We start from the raw sequence: 22,475 nt of genomic DNA on the forward strand, positions 1-22,475 counted from the left end.
ACATTTGATAACAGATATTCTTTAGTTTGGGTGACAGTTAACAAGCAAGGCTCTAATGAATAATAAAGTACTTTTTAGTGACATACAGTCCCTATTCACCCTGAGTAGGGACTATTTTTGTGCAAGTTCAACAGAAGATTCTAACAATGCAACCCTCTTGTATAACTTGCACAAAATAGGCATTCATCAAGGAGGATTACTCTCCCCAAAATGGGGCTCTCAGCAGCTACGTGCTGTGGGTGGGGATGCACAATTCCAGACAGGGGTGGAGACCAAGGAAAAGGCATGGGTCTAGCAAGAAAATGCATGCTGTGTCAATTCATAAGCACAAAAGAGATGCATTAGGAAAAAAAAAAAAAAAAAAAAAAGAAAAAAAAGAAGAAAGAAGAAAAAGAATGAAGAAAACTAGATGCAAAATCTAAGAATATGGTTAAGAGTAACACATGCTGCAAATGACCATGGAAATATTTCAAGGTAACAGTTTGCTAAGAATGAACTCTCCTAAGTCCAAGTCCTCCCTATAGAGACAAAGGCAGCTCCCAGCTTTCCAATACCGACCCCCATTGGTATCTTCTTGTTCTCAAACATGCTTAGCCAAACATCACACAATCTGCTGCTCTGACACCACAGGCTCTCAGTCTGTTCACTGATCTCCTTTTTCTCCTTCTGCTCGGTGGAGGTGCCTCCCTCATGACAAAGCACTAAGTCATGCATGTATATATACACATATCCATTCTGTGTCCTCCCAAAATATGTTTAGGTTCCCATTTCAAGTATCAAATTTCTGAGTTAGGACTGTTAATGTCCTAACTGAGACATTCCTTAATCATTCCAATGCTCTTCAAAAAACTTACTCTTCTTTCATGACATCATAACACTTTCCATCCTGATATATTTAGACAAAACTGAGCCATAGGCTTCCAAATTGTTTTAGCCTTTCCTTATGTCAGACACTCTTTCAGATTAAATACAGCTCCAGCACATAAAAGCAAACCAAAACAAACAGCTCAGTGCATCCAAGTTCAGGAAACACTGAAAACTAAGAAAGTAAAATCCAGCCCAGGATATCCAGGACTTTGAGTCACCAGGATTTTTCAAGGCAAACACTGCCTGCTGATGATAGGAATAGCATTTACTTGCTCTGAGAGGATGAGGAATAAATGCCAGAAGAAACATTTTTTCTCTTTTCTCTGAAAACGATTTGGCAGTTTTGCTCTACCCCAATACATGGATCTTCCACAGCCAGGATTATGTACTTTTACTCTAACTGGCAGCTGTAGTCTAACTATATTTACATGCTTATTCCCAGAAGAGAACTCTTACCTCTGAGAACACTTTCTATTTTTAAAGAAGGTGAGAAAATTTGGGGGGGCGAAAAAGGCAAAACTGACCCAAAGGACTAGCAATTTCAATGCCCACTTGAAAGGCTATAAAGGTGTTTCAGAACATCTGAATGCCAGGCCACTAACAAGCATCTCAAATCTTTCAAAGAAACCAAAAAATGACCTCTCTAAGAGTTTAGACCACCATGCACATTTTCCAACGGATGGTCATGGAATAAAAACATATTTCTAAAACCAAAAAGAAAAGTAAGTTCATTCATTATGTGGTGTGCATATTTCATGGAGTTCAGCTAGGCATAAAACCACATACTTTCAAGGGTGCTATCTATGAAAAAATCTTTTTCAGTAGTAAATAATCTAAATTATGATGGTATACACCTAACACAGAATGTATTTTTAAAATATTAACTGTATTTATTTGTCTAGTAAAGGGAAGAATTGGATATTATTGAAACAACATCCTAGAACAATTTGTTCATTTTCTAGCAATCCCTGCTGCCTGACCAGAAAAAGCCTGTGGACAAATTTTGTTTATCATCTTTGTTTCTGGCTATTCCTTGTTGGTGCAAGTATGGAAAAATTTTAACTGAGCAACTTTTAAAAAACCTCGGTTCAGTTTTGAAAGAAACCATGCTACCTAGAATTGAAAAAGGAATGGGGATGGAGCAAGCCTCAAGTGGCAAGAAAGAGTACCAAAAATATTTCTTACCTACTCAAAAGCGCAACAAAATAACTCATAGCTCTTAGCATAACAATTTATGTGCTAAATTAGTGTTTCAGGAAAAATACCAGTAGGCTTCTATGGGCAGGCATTTGCTACAGTCTTTTTCTAATTGTAACAGAATGTTGGTGAACAAAACCTGTGGAAGAACAGAGTTAGCATGGGGCCATTTTTAAGGATGTTGAAAATCTGTGAAGGGTGCTGAAAGAGCCGCAAAAGTGCTTCAAGTGGTGGGGAAAACGTCCTGTGACGCTAAAGAGTTCAATCTATTTATTTAACAAAAAAGAAAATGGAGCAGTGACTTGATTGTCTCGATTGCAGCATATAAATAACTTTATGAAGGCGGTATGCAGGGGGAGTAGAGCTTTTAATATTGTAGAGAAAATACATAGCTGAAAGCTAAGCCAAGACAAACTAATCCTGGCAATCAGGAACAGCAGAGACTTCTTATTGACACAAACTATCAAGGGAAGTGATGGATCATCCACCATTGGATGTCTTTACACTAGATTTGGATGCCTCTCAAAAAGACTTTTTTTACCCTAACAGGATCTGTGAACTAACCAGAAAAAAAAAGCTGGGGTTTCTTTTAATGGTTAATAGGTGTGTCTTCTGAATTGCAAAGCTTTTCAGAAAGCCTTTCATTCTGTGAGTGAAGAGCTCACTGCTGAATGAGCAGCCTAGAGTGGGTTTTTTTACTATTATTAGTCTTTTATTTATGCTTCAAGAAAAATTATCTTCATTTTGAAATATGGAGAAAGCAATATTCTGAAAATCACTGGTCCGCACTTAACGAAGACAAATATTTGCCTAAACTTCATACAGCAAATGAATGGAGGAAAGAAAAAGCAAAAGAAAATTTTAAAGGAAAACATTAATACTAAAAGATCGATTTTTCTGGAAAATTTTTGATTTTATAAAACCTTGACAAATAGTAGGGAGATCATATTATGCATTTTGTTTTCTTATAGTGAATTGTTATTCACTGAAAATTGAAAATCCATATTCTTAGGGGAAAACCTCTTAAAATTTAAGCAGCAGCTTCAAAGATCAACTAGCTCTAACATAATGAAGACGGATGACTTCTCCTAGACCATACTCTAACAACCACTCTGCTCTTAAACTGCATCTCTGAGTTATTATTCAAGCACCTGGGGGTGACAACATGTCATTCCAGGCCTGATTGCCCTTTCGGTCACCAGTGAGACAAGCTGTCCCTGCTCCCCCCGTCCCAGAGCACCTCCTGCCAGCTGGATCTCAGGTTGATGAGAGGGGCTAAAGGTGTGGGCACCCTCCCCTCTCATGGCTCCTACTCCACCAGCCACGAGTGCCTCTGGGAGAGGATGACTTGCTGTAAGCACCAGCAAGGCCTCTGTTCCACACTCCTGTTCCCAGATGTAGCCCTGACAATATCTAGACTACTACAGAAACATCCCAAGAAAATTATGCCAAATAGACCCGGGCAACCTCTGAGGTTGCTCCACCAGACCAAGGACATGTACCAGGAGTCCTCCCAGTGGTTACTATGTAAGTCCTTTCCAATATCTGGGTTAAAACACTTTCAGGTGAGGAGAGGAGGAACACCAAGAACAAGAGCAGCACCGGCTGTGTGCAGCAGAAGGGGACGTCAACAGGCTTGGAAGCTGGCGGGATGTTGCCCTCATGCCGCCGGGATTAGAAAGAGCAGGCTCAGGCGGCAGCAGGACGGCCAAGCTCCATCAGCTGTCGGCAGGGCGAGGAGGGGAAAGGTGCCACACCTCCCTGGGAGAGATTATGCCCTCCCATCCCTTTCCTCAACGGGTTTAGGCTCAGCGGGCAGGCAGGAGAGAGTGCCCAAAGGAGAGAGAATAGGACTGTCACATCTTCTGGATAAAGAGCAAAGAAATCTGACGCCTCTAACGAAGTCTATGTAGAAGTTTAGAGAGAAGGTTGGCAAGGAGAGGATAGAAAAGAAGAATCTCCTCCAGGGGAAAGGAACGCAGAAGAATAGGGGTAACCCGAAGGGTGGAGGGAAAAAGTAAAGAGGTACGGGGATGCAGGGCAAGAAAGCTGCAGAAGAAACGTGAGGCAGGGAAAGGAGGGCGTCCCGACAGAAGGACAGCGCGGGGAAGGTGGGCGGACGAGGAGGACCCGGCTCGGCGGTCGAGGGGAAGGAGCAGGGCCTTACCTGCAGGTAGGGCTGGCCCCTCTCCACGCCCCCCACCACGATGTCGGCTGAGGCCATGCTGCCGCTGGCCGAGAGCCCGAAGCCCACGTAGCCGCGGGTGCGCACCTCCAGGCGGAGGGCGAGGGCGCTGCCGCGGCGGCCCCAGCGCAGGCGGTAGGCGCCCGCGCCGTCCAGCACCGCGCTGTGCGGGTAGCTCCGCATTGCCGCCCCGGCCCCGGCCCCGGCCCAGGCACACAGGAGCCCGCCCAGCACCAGCGCCCAGGGGCGCAGCCGCCGCATCCTCTCGCCGCGCACCAGCGGCCGCCTGTGCGTCTCGGCGTGTGCCCGGGCGCGGTGTGCGTGTGCGGGGGATGTGCGTCTGTGTCTGTGTGTCTGTGCGTGCGTGTGTGTGTGTGGGGAAGGGGGGCCGGGTGCCCCGGTCACCCCGCCCCCGCTGCGGGCGGCACCGCGCCGGCCCCGTCGGGGCAGCACGCCCTCGGCAGCGCTTTGTTCGCTCCCGCCCCGGCCCGGCGCTGCGGCCGCCCCGGCTCCCCCGCGCCGCCCGTCGGGGCCGCCGGACCCCGCCGCGCCGGGAGCACCTGCCGGGCGCTCGCCGCGGGGGTGAGCGCCGAGATGCTCCGAGTTCGCGTTAGCCGCCCGAAACCCCCCTCCTGACCGGGGAACCCGAAGGAGAGCGGTGGACGGGAGACCTTCCCGGCTTCCCGGCAACTCTTAACTCCGCTGGAAAAACTCCACGGGAGGAAGCCCGGAGGCAAACGAGCGCTTCCCCGCTCTCAGCCGCCTCTCCACTTAGTGCGAGCGCACGGTGCGGTGGACGGATGGAGCTAAGCAGGAGATCCCCCGTCGGGAGAGTTCTTTTTGCATTTTAAGTGGAAAACGAGGACGTCCCGAGGGGTTTGCAGTGAGACGGCTGCAAAAGCACATCTCAAAACCCCACGTCCCTTGACACCCCGGCCAGCCCGGCCATGCGGTCCCCGGCACTCCCGCAGCAGCAGCTGCCTTCCCTTCCCCTGCTCACAGCACCACCGCCGCGGCGGGGGCGAGAACAACGAGCAGAAAGATGCTTTTGGAGGAATGTTCCCCAGCCCTCTGCAAATCTGGATGGAAACAAAAAATAGCGTGGCAACCAAAACGGGGAAGTTAGGGACCACAAAACATCACATTGACCCTTGAAAACTCTAAGCTGTATGAAATAGGTTTTAAAAGGAAGTTATGCTATTTGAAATGTGTTTTCTTTGCACATAAATGAAAGAGAAAGAGCGTGGTACTCAACCAAAATGGCATATTAATTCAGTAAAAACCAATCAAATTAGTACATAAAGGAAATTAATAATTCTTCCTTTTTTTCTTTTTTTTTTTGGCATTTGCATGACAATATTTCACAAGTGTCACTGGGGTTTCCAAAATGCAACCACCCACTGTGGTGTGAGGGCTGTATCAAACTACAAAACAACTTCTAGAAAAGAAAATGCTTATAAAAGGATAAGCACCAAAAATTACTTTCACCCAAGGCAACCATAAGCAACCCAACCCATAAGCAATTAGAGAAAATAAATCATTAAATACTGGTGAAATGAAAGCAATCTTTAGAGGGAATAGTTTAGTCAACCATTCTTGAAATTATAGCAGTAACTTCAAAGGTACAGACTCAAATTACTGACAAAACAGAAAATTGTGAGATGCTGAGTGTTTAGATTCTCTTCAAAATTGTTAACACCTGCAAGTGGATATGGATTAATTTAAGGAGAAATTGCAGGTGTGTGATAGGCCCTGTCAGGGCCAAGGATGTGACCTTGGCACCTAATTGGGGGCACTCAGCCTTTGTAAAGTTGTGTGCTAAAGGAGGGCTCCTTAGGATAGTTCCAAAAGTGCTTATTTATCTTTTCTGATGGCAAGGATGATGAAGGAATAAAGAGTGTTTCTTAAATTTAGTTTTTTCTTAATTTTCTAATAAGACTGTGCATTATGTTCTTAGGTGACAGAAACCTCTAAAGTTTCAGTTACATGGAGATTATAAATTTACCCTTCAAAACAATGATTGAATTACACATCTAGTACAAAATTGCTGCCTTTAAAGCACAATGGTGGTACCGAAGTCCAACTAGTGTTTCCCAGAGCATGCATTGTATAAGCACTTGTACAAAAGAGTGCAAAATGCTCACTTTGAAGTACTTCAGCATGTCTCAGTTTGGTTAGGGTGGTGTTGATGACATTTTAGGAGCCTGTACACAGCATGGGATGCTGTTGTTACTGAGAGGGATGATGGACTATCCTACACAGCATGCTGTGCTGCACAGCCACAGAAATAGGATTTCCCAGCTAGTCTGGATGCCTTGAGGGAAGCAAAGCTGGAGATAGGTGTGCACTGCGGAGGCTGTCAGAGGAACAGCTGCACACCCCTCAGATGACCCTGCCCCCCGCGTGTCCAACCCCCTGCTCCTCTGTCTCTCCAACACACACAACCTTGTGATTGACTGGCATCTTCATTCTGCCAAAAGACAAAGCAGCAGGACCATCTAGTGCTTTGGACACACTGCAGTATGTCAGGCAAGACAAGCCAGAGTTTTGTTGTAGTGGGTCTGGTAGAAGAGGTAACACTCAGGGGAAACAGTTGTGCTATTTCTGGTGAGCTGCAGTGGCTGTGGAGGGTGGACAGTTCCACCCAGCCCATCATGGGAGCCCTGTGCTGGCAGAGCCAGTGGCTCAGGCATCCCTATTCCATGCCTCTGGAGCTACCACCAAATTGCTCCTGAGCTTTGCTTTGCCTATGTGGAGAAAATTGGCATTTTGGAGGCTGAGAGTTGGAACGGAAACAATACTTGAATTCTTGAAATCTCCTATGGGACTATATGATTTTGTCTGTGCAGAGCTCAAGGGTCAGTCTGCTGCTTTTCTGCAGCTCTGAAGCCTGTGCATCCCAAATCCTTGTAACTTTCTACCAGAACTTGGGGGCGATGTTATCCTGTCTTCCAGCAATACACCACACTGCAGCACTGCTCACCCCATCATGATGGCAACATTTAGACTAGTAGAAGTGGAGGAATAGCAGTTCTATTGCTTTCCAATTTCCAGCAAATATTTTTCCATTAAAATAAATCATCCAGTTTTACAGAGCTGCACACTTGATCTACAAATACTGTGACAAAACCAACCTTTTTCAACTTGCTGCTATTTATAATCCCAAGAACAATACTCATGTAATAAAACTTTCCTAGTAGAAGAGGCACTTTGTGGGTAGGGCTGCACAATTCCCAAAACTCACATTAAGAGACTTTGGAAACTTCACCAGAAGTTTTTTGTATCATTAGGAGAGAAAACACATGAAGAAAACACAGTCTAAATCATTCTAAATCTGATCTTGGCCTATAAGTAATGCTGCTGGAAGGAGCACAGAGAGACATCAGGTTACCACCTTCTCTGAACTGAACCTCCTCTTCCAGAGGAAGGCAGTCACCTAAACCCAGAGAGATTAAGTAAGTGTTTTTCTTCTTTAAAAACTCTTACTACCATTACTAAATATCAGCTTGTCCATTACTCAAATCATTGTGTGACATGGTTCATATACTGAAGTACTGATTAAAAAGTCGCAGAATCATAATATGGTCTATGTTAAAGATTGGCTAATTCTAACTTCCCTGCCATGACCAGGCACACCTTCCATGAAACCAGGTTGCTCAAAGCCCCATCCAACCTGGCCTTGAACACATCCAAGGATGGTCCATCCAAAGCTTCTCTGGGCAAGCTTTTCCAGTGCCTCACCATCCTCACAGGGAAGAATTTTTTCCTAATACTTAACCTAAACCTACTCTTTCATATTGAAGCCATTCTCCCTTGTCCTGTCACTAAGGATCACTGTAAGAGGTCTCTCTTTTTTTGCCTTGTAGGCTCCCTTGAGGTACTGGTAGGCCAAAATCAGGTTATCCCTAAGATATCTCTTCTCTAGGCTGAACAATCCCAATTCTCTCAGCTTTTTTTCTCATAGGAGAGGCTCTCCCTCCCTTGAATCAGCTTGGTGGCCTGCTCTGGACTTACTCAAACAGATTGATGTCCTTTTTGTGCTGAGGATCCCAGAGCTGGATGCAGCTCTCCAGGTGGGGTCTCACCAGAGCAGACAGAAGGAAGGAATCCCCTCCCTCACCCTGCTGGCCACGCTGCTTTTGAGACAGCCCAGGATACAACTGGATTTCTGGGCTGTGAGTGCACATTGCTGGGTCATGTCCAGCCTCTCACCCACCAGCATCCCCAAGTCCTTCCCGGCAGGGCAGCTCTCTGTCTGTTCATCCCCCAAACTGTGCTGATACCTGGCGCTGCCTCAAGCCAGAAACAGCATCCTGCACTTGGAATTGTTAAACCACATAAGATTCCCCTCAACCCACTTAAACTTGCCCAGATCCCTCCAGATGACATCCTGTTTTTCAGGTGTGTTCTACTCTACAGTTCCTTAATGAGTCAATTAATTATGAAGATTTGGCCTGATCATGGGTAGTGACCAAACACCTGGTTTATCCCTGATGCTGTATCCTGGCATTGAGGTGCTCTTGCTAGAGAGCAGCCCAGCAAGAGGTGTGTGACCTGTCCCTTTGCAGGCAGCAGGATTTCTCAAAGGCATAAAAAGGTTTGGTTTCAACCTATTTCTAATGTACCCTGTGGCATGCTTTGAGTTAGTTGCCTGCTGGCTTTTCTCTTATGCAATTTAGCTTCCATGCAGGAAATTTATTACTATTGAACATTGATTTTATACTGATAATTAATATGAAGTCTTATAAAAAATTTTTGTAAAGTAGATAGCCAATAGCTACATCATCTTTCTAGTAGAAGAATTCTGCTCTCATCTGTGAAATGTAAATTAATCACCTTTTATTTACCTTTTTAATGTATTTTATCATTGGAATGACCTCCATGAATCCAGATTTTGATATCAATGCAATGCAAAATGGTTAGTGAAGCACCTTGCAGACCCAGCTGGAAGCTTTTACAGTGGGGTAATGCCTATGCAGAATAAAACCAGCTTCACTGACAATCCAGTTTGTTTTCAATGTGGATAGAGAACTGAAAGCAGGAAAGGTTTTGGGTTTAACTGGATGTTGTCTTTGGAATGCTGAGCCAGCAGGATGGGTTCCTAGGGAACATTACTGCCAGCACAGGCAGAAGGAGTTAGAAAACTTTTCTATCTTGATCCAAGTCCATTGGTTCAAGAAGAGCAAGGGGGACACATTCCACCCATGCTTCTGTCAGCGTCAAACATTTCCTCAGGCACATATGATAACCTGGTTGCTCTTAAACATATTTTAAAGCATGTATCTTGAAGAAAAAACTTCAATTTTTGTTTGTTGTCTTGACCTACTTAACTAAGGTGATAGGACAAAGCACCATGCTTATTTTGTTCATGTTGATTAAAGAAGCACTGAGGAGAATATCAATATAGCCATGTAAATAGCTAGAAGTTGTGTATTGGTTTTTAAAGCTTTATTCCCATATTGGTCTTCCCCTGCTTCATTTCCCAAATACTTGAAAACTGTTTTTACATTTTAAAGTGGAAAGTGCCTACAATTTAAGTGATCACTGTAAAGAGAGTAATTTTGTGAAGGCTTTTAGAAATTTTAAATTCTCATTCTATGCATTTTTCTTTTCTTTTGCAGGGAGTAGTAAAGAAGACACAGTTGGCTTTGCTTTCAGATAGGCATACTAAGGAGATGCAAAATCTTCTTATGAGTGATATGCATTAATCACCAGGGCTGGAAGAAAAGTTTAAGACCAGTGAGTACATAGGTGAACCATTTCTACCTTTTTTTCTTGCTGCAGCCTGACTTTGGCTTAGGTTAGGATAATTTTGGAGCTCTGCTGTGCTACCTGCAATCTACATTTTGAAAGTTGTTAATCTCAAACCAGTATAAATAAAGACTGGTTTGCTTTCAGCTATTCTTATGATGAGTTTGGACTCATGTCTGTTGATGTTTTAAATAACTTGCCTGAGGAGACAAAAATAAAATCATTGTTAGAAAAAGAATATTTATCCAGCCCTGTGCTCAGGGCAAAAGCAGACTGATTTAGCTTTCTTTTCCTCATCAGCAGGCTGGTTTCTGCAGACATTGCCAAATTCCCAAATACCTTAACTCGAGTTCATAAAAACTTCTTACTTATATTGGGAGAGAAAACTGGAGGGCAAGTTTTATTAGACCAGTTGGAAAAGCCAGAAGGCTTTACAGCAAAGAGTTTCTCGTTTCCCTTGGTTGTGGTTGTTGTCTTTTCCTCTCTTTTATGAGCACCTCTGCAAAAGGAGGCACTTAGGTGCAGTGTAATCCTGGGCACTGATTCATAGCAAGTCCCACAAGGGAATACCTCAGCAATGGTATTTCTATACAGGTCTCCTCAGGTGTGGGAAAGAAATCATTCCCTTTTGTTTGAATTTAACCTAATTTCAGGGTTTTTACTTTTCACTGAGTGTATCTGCTCTGGTGCTGGTGTTCTGTGGGGAGGAATAGCTTTTAGCATATGTACTTTTAAGGATAAAGTACCATTTTAAAATGGTTGCTTATGCTTCATATATATCTTTGTTAAATTAATTACAATTCTAACTGTCTGTCAACCTGCCACACAGGACAGAGACAGTTTAAATGCTTTTTAGCATTAGATATTAGATACTAGATACAGAGATCTAGATATATAATACTTACATACTAGGAAAAAAATCTTTATCGTGAGAGTGCCGAAGCACTGGAACAGGTTGTTCAGAGAAGTGGTGGATGCCCCATCCCTGGAAGTGTTCAAGGCCAGGTTGGATGGGGCTTTGAGCAACTTGGTCTAGTGGCAGGTGTCCCTGAACATGACAGGGGGATTGAAACTAGATGATCTTTAAGGTCCCCTCCAACCCAAACCATTCTGTGGATCTGTGATCTTTGCTATTTGCTCCTCAGCTCCTATGAACATCTGGGAGCACACTTACTAAGGTAAAACCAGGAAGCTAAGTGCATTTCACATTTCCAGAACTCATTAGAAGTTTTTATCTGAGCAATGCACTTCCCAGGTGACAATTAACTTTCTGAGACCACCTAAGCCAAACCCTGACTCATAGGCAGGATCACCTTTTTTTCTGTATCAGACCTGAGAGGTGCTTGTCTGGCCTTCCAATTATGATGTCTATCAGTACAATTTTTTTCCTCTTCTCCTTTCTCCTTCTCCCTTTGGGTAGAATCAACTCTGATCCATCATCATTCTTCCTGTTAGCAAGCTGTGTTAGGTGGCTGATCTCGGAAGCAGCAGTTGAGGTCCATGGCTGCTGTTCTGTACCTAACGTATTTATCTGACTGTGTGCAAGCCAGCACAGCTGTTTTTGGAGGGGAGGAAGGCACTTCCTGGCCCCTACCTCTCACTGCCTTGTTTTCTATCTTGATATCATTCAGAAAGCAGCTAGTGGATATAGGTTTTCAGCCTGTGTGATTTTTGTAAGAAAATGCAGCCTTCACAAAGTTCAATAGGCATCCCATATTCTAAACTAGATGAACAATCTCTACTTTTTTTCCTAATTGGACAGATGGATTCAGAGAGCATAATTGACCTCTGGGTTTAGTTTTCCCCTCTTGTTTATAACATTAAAATTAGCAGAACAAACACAAAACAGAAGGAGAGCAGGAGGAGGAACTTGGTGCCTTTGGGGGCATGTGCTGTTCTGCAGAAAGGGAGAGCTTCCCCATGCTCTACCCCCTGTGCAAACAGCCTGCATAGCCAGTCAAGCCTAAAAATGCACACAAAAACACAAAAAATGTAGCAGTAAGAGGGTGCCAAATCTCGACATCTTCTGGACAACCACAGAAACATCTGTCTTTCCCACAAATTAGATTAGCTCACAGTTACTCCATCTAAGGAAAATATCTCCAGAATTTTTCGACACAGCAAAATACTGAACTCAAACCTTTTTTCACTGAAGTCAGTGGTAAAATCCTAATGCAAACAGGCGAAGTAGCTGTTCTTTTGAGGAGGATGTTTTTTGGTGGAAAAAAATTACCATCCCTAAAACTTTTAAGCATTTTGATGAGCTTTTTTTACTTTGAACTGATGCAATACATTTTGTTCCTGCATATATAACACTCCCATCCCCACGCCCAGGCACCTACAAACACACAAGATGACTAGTGAGTTAAAGCAAAGAAAATTCTGTTTAAATGTGGAGTTTATAAATAAATGTGTGCATATAAAGTGTACACAGGTTGAGGGATGAGATTCTTGCCTGCTGATTCAATGGTGAGTTTAATGTGAGATTTCCAAGAGATGATGTTTTCAACTTGGCCATCAGGAATGTGTCTGAACCTTTCTCCTGAATTTGTTGAGTTGATTATCATGGTCATGGATGTTTTTGTCAAGTTTGCAACCTAGAATTGCAAGCACTCATACTATGAAAGTGAAAGGAATTCAACAAAATGCAATGAAATTAAAATCCTTAAAATTAACAAAAGATATCACCTATTGACATTGAATCAATAAAATCCAAGGATACAACAGCCTTGGAGAAGGAATAAAAAATTTCAGAACCAGAAGATCAAGTGTAAAAAAAATGAAGCCACAGGTATATGACAGAAAATGTAGCCTGAAAGCTGTGATGCTGAAAGAGACTGACCCTTGGTATGAATCCTAGGTAAAAAATCTACTGAGCAGGAGCTTCCAGTGCAAAACAATGAGACAAAGTATAATTGGCTCTGCCACCAGGGAAGAAGACAAGCATTGCTGTGCTGTGTCCCCTCTGCCAGGATTCACACACCGAAAAGGCATTTTGATGCCTGGTTTGATTATTTAAAACTTACTTTAATATAATTATTTATATATTTGTGTTCTTATTCTTTTATAAAACAGTTATGTTGAGGATACAGTTACCAGTACATATTATTTTACAAATCACTGGCATTTTTTCAAAGACACTATGCAAGTTCTGCAGAAAACCAGCAGGTATTATGGACAGATTTCTAGAGTTTTTGAGACAGTTGAACTCCAGACTACTGCAGATTTTTCTTCTAAACATCAGGAGAAAAGCAGCTGTCTGGTGCTCCTGTACAGGCACTACAGTACAGATTTACAGCTGCCTGACATTCTTAGGCACAAACTTTTTCAAATTAAGGTTCACTTCACCAAAGCTGGAGTATTCCAAACATAACTAAACAAATCTTTGCTTGGAGTACACAATACAAATCCAAAGCATTAATACATGATATTCCAATTTCCGGTGATGACAGGTTTGTTACTATACCCATGAGACTGTAGCCTGAAACTCAGACTTATATAAGCAACCTTTGGACATGTGGCTATACCAGCTGAACTCAGTAACCATGGATTGTTTGTGGGGACTTCTGGGAGGAGCTGTAGTCAACACTTTCCACAGGTGATACCAGTTTGGACTCCTTGCTTGATTTATAAGTACCTTGTAAACAAAAAATTCTTCCCCAGTCCATGATTTCTTTATGATACAGCATTTTGAAGACAAGTGTTATTTTCATACACTACTCTATCAGGAAAAGAAGCTTTTTTTCTTTTTCTTCTTATTTTTTCCTCTTTTTTTTCAATCAGCAGGAGAAAAATATCACCATAGTGAGATCAACATTTTCTTCTGGGAGCATAACACTCGGGAGGTCACATATCTGGACCCATAATGGTTCTGCTTTAGAAACAGAGCTCCTCAAGGAAAAAGCTAATTCAGCATCTTTCCCAGACCCTCTGGAAGCTGGAGAAGGTGGTCACAGTACACATCCATCTGTGGTCACAACCTCAGAAGGCTCATTTGATACCAATGCTGTTGTTGACCTCTTCTTTCCAACCCAGATACACAATGTGTCATTTTCAGTAAATAGTGGCATTTCACAGACTTTAAATCATAATGACTTAGTTTTTTGTTTAGCTTCATTCATCTCTCTCTGTCCCTACAAGCCTGACATTGCAATAGGCAAAATCTCAGTTTTCAATGAAATAGAAGGTCTACATGTGATGGATTTTAGTCTGTGGGTGCTCTACTGCAATTTCATAGTGCTAAGTATAGACCGGAGTCTGACTCCTCAGCATTTCCAGGAGCATCTGTGTTATTTTAGCACCATACTCTTGTTATCCCTGGTAGGATGTGAGGTTGCAATCCAAACCCAGACTTCCCTGCAAATTACTAGTTTATTGCTCACAGCCTCTTGTTGGAGTTTTCTCTTCGAAGTACATTGCTGCCAGCTCAAGGGATATCCACAGTCACCTGTTTATTCATCCAGAAAACCTGCATTTGGATTAATAATTTAAAACAAAAATTCTTGAGCTTTTTCCAGATAACATCTGCAGACTTTGCACTGCATGTCACCAAACCTTGCTCTTACACCTGGTGGAAAAAAAGCCACCAATAGGTTGATTGGTGCGGAGCTTGTCCAGGTTGTTCTAATCCTCTTTGAGGGAGAAGACAGCCTAAGCAGGAATGCCACAGCATCTCAGGCTTCAGACTCCACTGCTAGACTGTTGCCTGAGTTTCAAGCTGACACTTTGGGTTAGTTGATTTGCCTTGTTGGTTTGTTGGATTTTTAAAATAAATTATTTCCCCATCACTACCTCAGAAGCAGCACAGTTCAGAGGTGCAATTGTCACATATTTGTTCTCATCCAAGATGACTCCCACACAGCAGCCTGGACTAGCCCCAGTCCTGTGCCATTGTGTTAAGTCTTCTTCATCCCCTTACCCACAGCATCTTTCACAGAATAAACACCCATTAAAAGCAAATCAGTACTATTAGCACCATAATGACTAATAGTCATTAGGCACTACACAGCACAGTGGGAAGTATTCTGTAATGAGTATCCATGGAAAATTTTTGCAACCCTGCATAAGTAGAAAAAACAAAACAAGCAACTCCTAAAAGGAGCTCATCTTAGAACTGGGTTAAACAATTTTTTAAATAATTTGCATTTTCCTTTCTCATTTTGATTTACAACCCCCTTTTTTTTTTTTTTTCTTTATCAGTCAGATAAAGAAAATTTTATCAGACAAATGGTTTCCTGGTAAAGCATTTGATAATATTGTAATTTTTGCCTTCCTTAAATGCTTTTGGTCTGATTTTGTTAAGGACTTCATCAAAAGATCCTACATGGCAAAACCTAATGAGGAAAAATAAAAAATATTGCATTTAGCTGAGGAACCTCCTCCCTTTTCCCTCTAGAAACAATGTCTGAAAGCTAGCCCAAATTCATGTGTCAAAAAAAAAAAAGTTCAGTTGCCTGATGAAAATATTCAAGGTGTCCTTAGCATCAAAGAGCAGCAAGTCAGATTAGCATAAGTTTTCACCACCTTGTCCACAGCAGCCATAGTATTTTGTACACACCTTTAAATGATATCAGTCTTCAAGAGTCATGTCCTTGCATTCCTTTGGGGATTGCAGTTGTTGCACACAAGCAGACAACACAGCTTGGGGCAGAGTTCTTATTAGAAAAATCCCAACAGAATGGAAGAGGTATATTGGAAATATGATTTTGGTGCAAAGGAATCATGTTGAAAAGCACAAATGAACAAACTTGCATAGGGAATGCCTCATATTTCAACAGCACTTTCCTGGCAGAAGAGATGAGGCATAAAAGTAATGATGAATAAAAAGTTATTAAAATACAATGCCCTCTTGCCTTTGCAACCTCAAGGATGTTATTAAGGCAAAAATATTTATGCCTTCTTGAAATTTTGAATATGATTTAATAAAATCTGACTTTTTAAGTATCTAAGTTTTTGAGACTGACATATATATGTCTCATAACAACTCATGCATAGCCAAACTGAATTATCCTATATATCTCGATTTCTTTATATTACTGTGATGCCACTACTTTGGTCTTAATCATTTTGCAAACCTTCCTAATGTATCCTGCTTTTGCTCCAGCCCTCCTTGCATTTTTACTCCAAATGCAGCCCTCCCAGAAAACAAGAAAATAACTGGCAAGTCAATAAAAGTTTAGGGAACTGACCACTTCCCTAAAGTCATAGCCAAAATGACTCCACCAAACTACTGAATTCTCAGGAATCAAATGAAACACAACATGCAGAACAGCTTCTGTTTTTTCCCTCCCAAAGCCGTAAAACAACAACAGCAAAGATGGTTTTTCTGGCTGTAGAGAAGGCCAACTTCAGAAGACTATTCATAGAAGAGTAATTTCCAAAATTTGAGACATCTGTAGAGTCACCATTTATTGCCCAGAACAATGTTGCGTAATGTTATTCAGTACAACCCTCCGCAGTCACCTCCAGTTTCTCTGACCTACAGTTGTTACATTTGTTTCTGCCCTTCTCCGTAGCACAAGCTATAGAAAGATCCTTTTCTGTCTCCCCTACCTCATCCTGTCCTCTCCCCTCAAATATTTTTCCTACTTTCATTTAGTCTTGTGGTCTTTTTGTAATATTTCTGGGTTTTCAGAACTCCTCTAGAATATGTGCATGGTTTATAAAATATCCATTTAGCCCTTTTTTTTTTTTTTCTAGGTAGAGCTGTGTTTGCAAATGGATGAATCATAAACCTCATACTTTTTTTTTTTTTTTTGAGAAATAATTTCTACCTAAAATGCAGAGGTGTTGAAGTTTAACTAGAGTGTTTATGGATATCTTATGTCTGAGGGAAAAGAAACTTGAGGTCAAACTTCTGTGGTCTTGGCAATATTCAGAAGTAAATTTGGGGCTGGGGGCAGGCAGAGGAGATGACAGGAGGGTTTTCTTTCAAGGATATGCTTTGCTCACTGGGCACTTGCCTTTTCTCAGGTGCAGCTCCATCATAAAATTAGAACTGCAGGGATTAAATTATAAAAAAAACTCACTCCAGTATCTACTAGAATAAGATATCTGAATTTTTCTCTTTACAGGGAAGAGTGTGCTGAGATCAAGTCTGTAACTGGTTAAGAAGTTCATGGAAGTTTCTGAATTGATGATGTCAAATCACTTCATCATTGAATGCCTTTGACAGTGAGTGAATAAAATGTTTGTTCCCAGCCTAGAACTACTGACTTGTACAGCAATTGTGTAGCCAATCTAACTGACCTTATCTGCAGAAGGTCATCACAGTGGGATGGGCAGGGCCCTAAAGCAGAGCTGCTTCTGCCTGTACAGGCTGCCAGGCAAAGGAAAAATTGCCAGTACAAAAGGCAAGACCAGGAGAATTCATGCAGTGTTGCTTTTAAAAAAATTCCTTTCTGTTTGGGTGAATTGACATAATATTAAAATCTGATTACACTTATTAGATTCTTCTGCATGAACCAAAAGGCAGGTGAGACCATGTGCCAAAGTCAATAGTACAGATTTTATTTAACAGTAAATGTCAGGTGGAGAGAGACAGAGAAATAGAAGAGAGGAGCGGGTTAGAAGAGAAACAGATTAAGTAGGAAGATAGCCATCACCCCCATGGATCCAGTGGCATTCTGTTGCTCCTCTTCACTCTGCTCCCAGTGAGGGCCCCAGGAAACATGGAGTTTAATGGATTATTATATGTTCAGGCATACGCAGGAATGCCCAAGCACCTTCTCCCTGGCAGAGAGCAGACCTCTGGTGGAAGACCTCAGGAATGAGTCCGAGGGTCTTTGATGGTTTATGACCCCTTCTAAGACATGAGAGTTGCCTCCTTTACAACTGAGCCCAAACTCCCCAAACACTCCAAAACTCCCCCCCTCCCCTCAGCTGGCAGGAGAGTGTGTACACCTGGCCTTAGCAAATGAGTCCTATGGACTATGGCCTCCTGCTCCTGCAACCAGGCAGAGCTGATTTTCAGGACAGCTGTCGAATTCATTTCCCCCAGCTTTGTTTACTTTTCCTTGGACCTGAGGTAACTGAAAATTAGTGATGCCCTGTTCTTTTGTGTGGCCACTCAGATACCCAATTGCCCTTTTCTAGGGAAGCCACTGTGGCAGATGAACAATAGTAGCTCACTGCTGCAGGCATCTCCTAGAGCTTCAAGTCTTGCAGTCTCTGCTTGGGAATTTACAGACTAGTTCGTAAACTAACAGAAACAATACAAATCAGGGAAAAATGGTCTACTTCTCTATTTAAAGTTCTTGGATCTTTTTATATAATGATTTGCTATGGCTGATACATGATAAGAAAGCATCAACTTATTTTTATCATCTTACAAAGACAGTATAAATCTACTTTTTAATAAGCATTTCTGATCCCCCAAACTTCTCCAGCCTAGTTCTCCCTGACAGCACAGTGGCTAATCTCCAAGATTGTAGTTATTCTTCATCTAGATGAAGCTGCTGGAGAACAGAATATTAGACAATGAGGCATCTCCCTATTTCAGTAATACCATGGCATAGAAGTTCCTGAAGACAAAATACGAAGGACCCAATTTTGGGCTTTCAGTTTCCTCTGGATTGAGAACACCTGTGTCTATGAGAGAGGAAAGGGGAGTGGGGGTTGGTGGGAAGGCAGATGCAGATAGCAAGGAGTATATTTATTTACCCTCTCCCCAGGTTACGGGCTGATGTTCTCCTTTAGAGGGGAAAGGATCCTTTCCTTGTCCTGCTTACCTCCTTTAGATAAAGGTCCATCCAGCCTGCAGGACTTGGGAGTAGCTGAAGCTGTTGCTGAGTAATTCCCTGTGGGTCTTGGAGTCCCTTCCTTCTAAGATGCAAACTTGGCAGCTACAGTGAGCTCCAGCAGCTTTTATGAGTAAAGGTGGGAAGGTAGATTATCATTTATACTGCTGGGATTACACAGTGTGCCTACACCTTCCTACCCTTATCTCTTCAGATTTCAAACTGTACTGCCAAAGACCAAACATTTTCTGCATAAACATTAAATAAAGGAAAAACACAATTACAACTCAATCCAGAATGTATCTTGAAGGAGGAAGGAGAGGTGAAATGTGCTGCCAGTGACTTCCAATTTTCTTTCTGCTTATTTTTATATTTTTCTTTCTATATTTTTTAAAATATGCAAGACATATGTTGAAACGTGACAGTAATAAAACCAAAAAGTTTCAATGATTAATTTTCTTGTGCTAACAAGCATTTAAATCTAGGTTATTTTTGTCTTAAAAAAGAAAAGTATATTTTATCAGCAGTAGCAAAGAAGTTTTGTGTTCATATAAAGAGACATGACTATAAAAGTGCAAACACTTAGACTGAATATTTCTTCTTAAGATATTCTTGCAAATACAGTCATAGAATAGTTTGGATCACCCTTTGACAGTTACCTAACCAGCCCTCTTGAAATGTGCAGTGACGTCTTCAACGAGATCAGATTACTCAGAGCACAGTTCAGCCTGGTCTTGAATGCTTCCAGCGTGGGCCATCCACCACCATTCTGGGCAACCTATGCCAGCATTTCACCACTCTTATTATAAATAATTTCTTCCTTATATGTAATCTAAACTTACCTACTTTCAGTTTAAAATCATTCCCCCTTGTCCTATCACTACAACACACCCTTGTAAAAGTCGTTCTCCAGTTCTCTTGGAAGACTCCTTCAAGTACAAGAAAGCCACAATTAAGTTTCCCTGGACTCTTTTCCAGGCTGAACAAACTCAATTCTGTCAGACCTCAGAAAAGAGGTACTACAGCCATTTTGTGGTCCTGCTCTGTACCTGCACCATACCCACAAGTGTGATGCATTCTCCTTCCTGAGTACTTTCTGATATTTGAAATAGAGATACATGGGATAGGAGCAAACCAAATCACTACAGCTGAGCTTAACACTAGACATTCAATACAGCCAACAGGAAAAATTGAGAATGAGTTGTATTAAGAGGCAAGTTACAGCATCATTTGTTGCTCTCTGCCTCTAAAAGTTGAAGATTTTGCTACCTTTTCTGGTTATTCCTGGATTTGTGGAGTTCTTTAGTATTATGGAAACATAACTCCCTTTATTATAGAAGGATACAGTGTATCAGAATACACAAATGCTTTATTATCTGCATTCTCAAGCCACAAAAACCTCTGTAGCATCAGGGGCCCCCTCAGAGACCCCTACAAGGACAAAGACACCTGGAAGCTGATTGCTTTCAGGTACTTATTCTTGCAACCCTTATATTGCAATGGCATCTAGAATGGCTCTGCAGGTGGGCACCTCATCACAGGATAATTAGTCCTCACTCCACAACAGCTCTGGGTGAGAGCTCTGGACTTAATTGCAATCTGAAAGGGAAAGCTGCATGGTACCCACTTAAGCACCCCTTTGCACCACAGGTACCATAAGAAACAGAAAGTCATCAACTGTTGATATCCAGCAGCAAGGAGATCTCTGCACTTTCTTCTCTCACTGGTGCTCTTTAAATCATCAACGAGGTTTAATCAGAATTAAACAAAAGCCAAACAAGTCATCTCTTTAAAATGTGATACCAAACAACACAGTGCTTGAAGCATCCCAAGCCAGTGATCAACTACAAGAGTATTGGTTCAACTTCACTAAGAGATCATGTCATTCTCTCTTTCCCCCCACCTTTAGACCCCTTACTCCTTTTTTTCATGGTTTCAAACTATTGATATCCAAAATCTAGCCCAGCCCTCTGACACCAAACATATTTGCTGACAGCACAAACACAGTGTGGGTGGGTGACTTAAGAAAGCTCCTAGGTACAAAGTTAGCTTGGGGATATTGCATACCCTGCTGATTATCAGGAAAATTTAAAAGGGTGCAGGAAAAAAGAAAAGAAAAACCTTTAAAAAGATGTGTGCCCCTGTGATTTTCAGCCCTTTGAAAAAGTAAGAAAGAACAGAAAAGCACCCCTGGTGTGTGGTTAAGATAACTACAAAGGAACTATTCTTAGCAGGTTCCTTCAGTAAAATGAAGGTTGCTTTGATTGCATTTTTTGGCCTTCCTAACCTGACAGATATTGACGGATAATTCAGAACAACCAAAATCTTTGCTCTAAAAACATTGACTCATACATGTTACACCCAGATGTTTTATTTGGTTCTTAATAGATATCAAAGCTACCTTAATGCACTTGAAAGTTGCATTTTGTACATTTTAGAGTCTATGCAGGTAGCGGAGGGAAATGATAGAGAGAAGCTCCATTAAGAGCAGCTTAGAAAGGACTATTTATGCCCCCACAACATTGATACTCTAAATACAACCCCACCCAGCACTTTGTTTCTGCCTAATCAAATTTGAAAATGAACAGCATCAATATCCTTATAATGTGCAATTAGGGCTTTGCAGGCTGGTCTCTCCAACAGGTACAGGAGCTTGTGTGCAAACATTGTAGCACTGACCTCCCCACCAGCCCCTGGGGTGACAGCAGCAGCAGTGGCCACCATACCTACCAGAACCATCCCTGTGACTTCTGAAAGCTGGCCCTTCGTCTCATCCAGAGGTAAAGGGCTCCAGTACCCCACCTCCATAGGATTCAAGAAAGAATTCTTTCATCTGATAGCATGAGGGGGAGGTACCCTCACACCACAAACAGGGTTTTATTTCAATAAATCATGAATGAAGGCAAGCAAGGCACCCCCAACTCTCAGCAGCACTCTTTTCCCTCAGAGTGCCCCAACCACTAATTCCAGAGAGCAGCTGAGCAGGCACGTGACTCTGAAAATAAAGAGACAATTCCATGTGGGAAATAAAAACATGCACACAAATGAGACACAGAAGAGCAGAGACCGCAGGTTGCAGCAGAGGTTTGGTAAATGCAGTGCTGTGCAACTTGCAGAACTTCCAAGTTATTTGGTACTGTTGCCCCAGCCTGATTCTCACCAGCTCCTCATAGTGGAAACTTTTATGTATCCCACCTTGCAGTCACTACTGGGCAAAAAGGTTATAACAATCAAACAAGATGGTAAATATACCATCTCTTCCCAAGAACAATATTCTTCAAGGTGGTATGCATTTTAGTAGAGAATCCTCCTAAAAGAAAACCAAATAAGAACAACAAATGCAATGTAATGAGTATCAAGCATAAACAGAATTTCTGCTCTGTCAGGAGTCAGAGGTGAAGTTCTGCTGCCAAAGATCTCTTTTCATTCTTCAGCATGTCAAAGGCAGATATGAGGTATCTCATATATAGGGAAAAGATTTTACTGGGCAAATAGGATTAGGTCATCCTTCTGTGCCTGTTTGCAGTAATGCAAAGAGTTCGTTAAATATTAAAGCCAGGAAATTTCCAAAGTCAGTTTTAGACAGTTCACTGGTAAGAAAGCTACCCAGCTGAAATGTTGACTGCTGTTCTAGTTTAGACTAGTGTAGTCTGAAACTAAAAATTCCAAATCATTAGCATCACTAGCTGGACATGCAAGATCCAGGAGTATTTTCATTGACAATGTGAAGTACAGTA

At 42.0% G+C, this 22,475-nt stretch overlaps 1 protein-coding gene and 1 long non-coding RNA gene across 2 annotated transcripts in view; one reads left to right on the forward strand and one right to left on the reverse strand.

The window, feature by feature from the left end:
- The window catches only part of MOXD1 (monooxygenase DBH like 1), a 49,419-nt gene extending 44,804 nt beyond the window's left edge, over positions 1 to 4,615 (reverse strand). Inside the window, exon 1 of the mRNA XM_021540691.3 lies at positions 4,232 to 4,615. Within this exon, the coding sequence (XP_021396366.3) occupies positions 4,232 to 4,510 (279 nt within the window). The 5' untranslated portion in view covers positions 4,511 to 4,615. The remainder of the gene's footprint in view (positions 1 to 4,231) is intronic.
- On the forward strand, positions 3,438 to 17,207 carry LOC110476061 (uncharacterized). The gene is made up of 3 exons (XR_002466360.4): positions 3,438 to 4,237; positions 9,871 to 9,988; positions 17,074 to 17,207. It is a non-coding gene; the product is annotated as an uncharacterized LOC110476061 (long non-coding RNA).
- The last annotated feature ends 5,268 nt before the right edge of the window (positions 17,208 to 22,475 follow it).

Source organism: Lonchura striata, chromosome 3, assembly GCF_050655825.1.
Source record: "Lonchura striata isolate lonStrDom1 chromosome 3, ASM5065582v1, whole genome shotgun sequence".
In the NCBI taxonomy this organism is placed as follows: domain Eukaryota; kingdom Metazoa; phylum Chordata; class Aves; order Passeriformes; family Estrildidae; genus Lonchura; species Lonchura striata.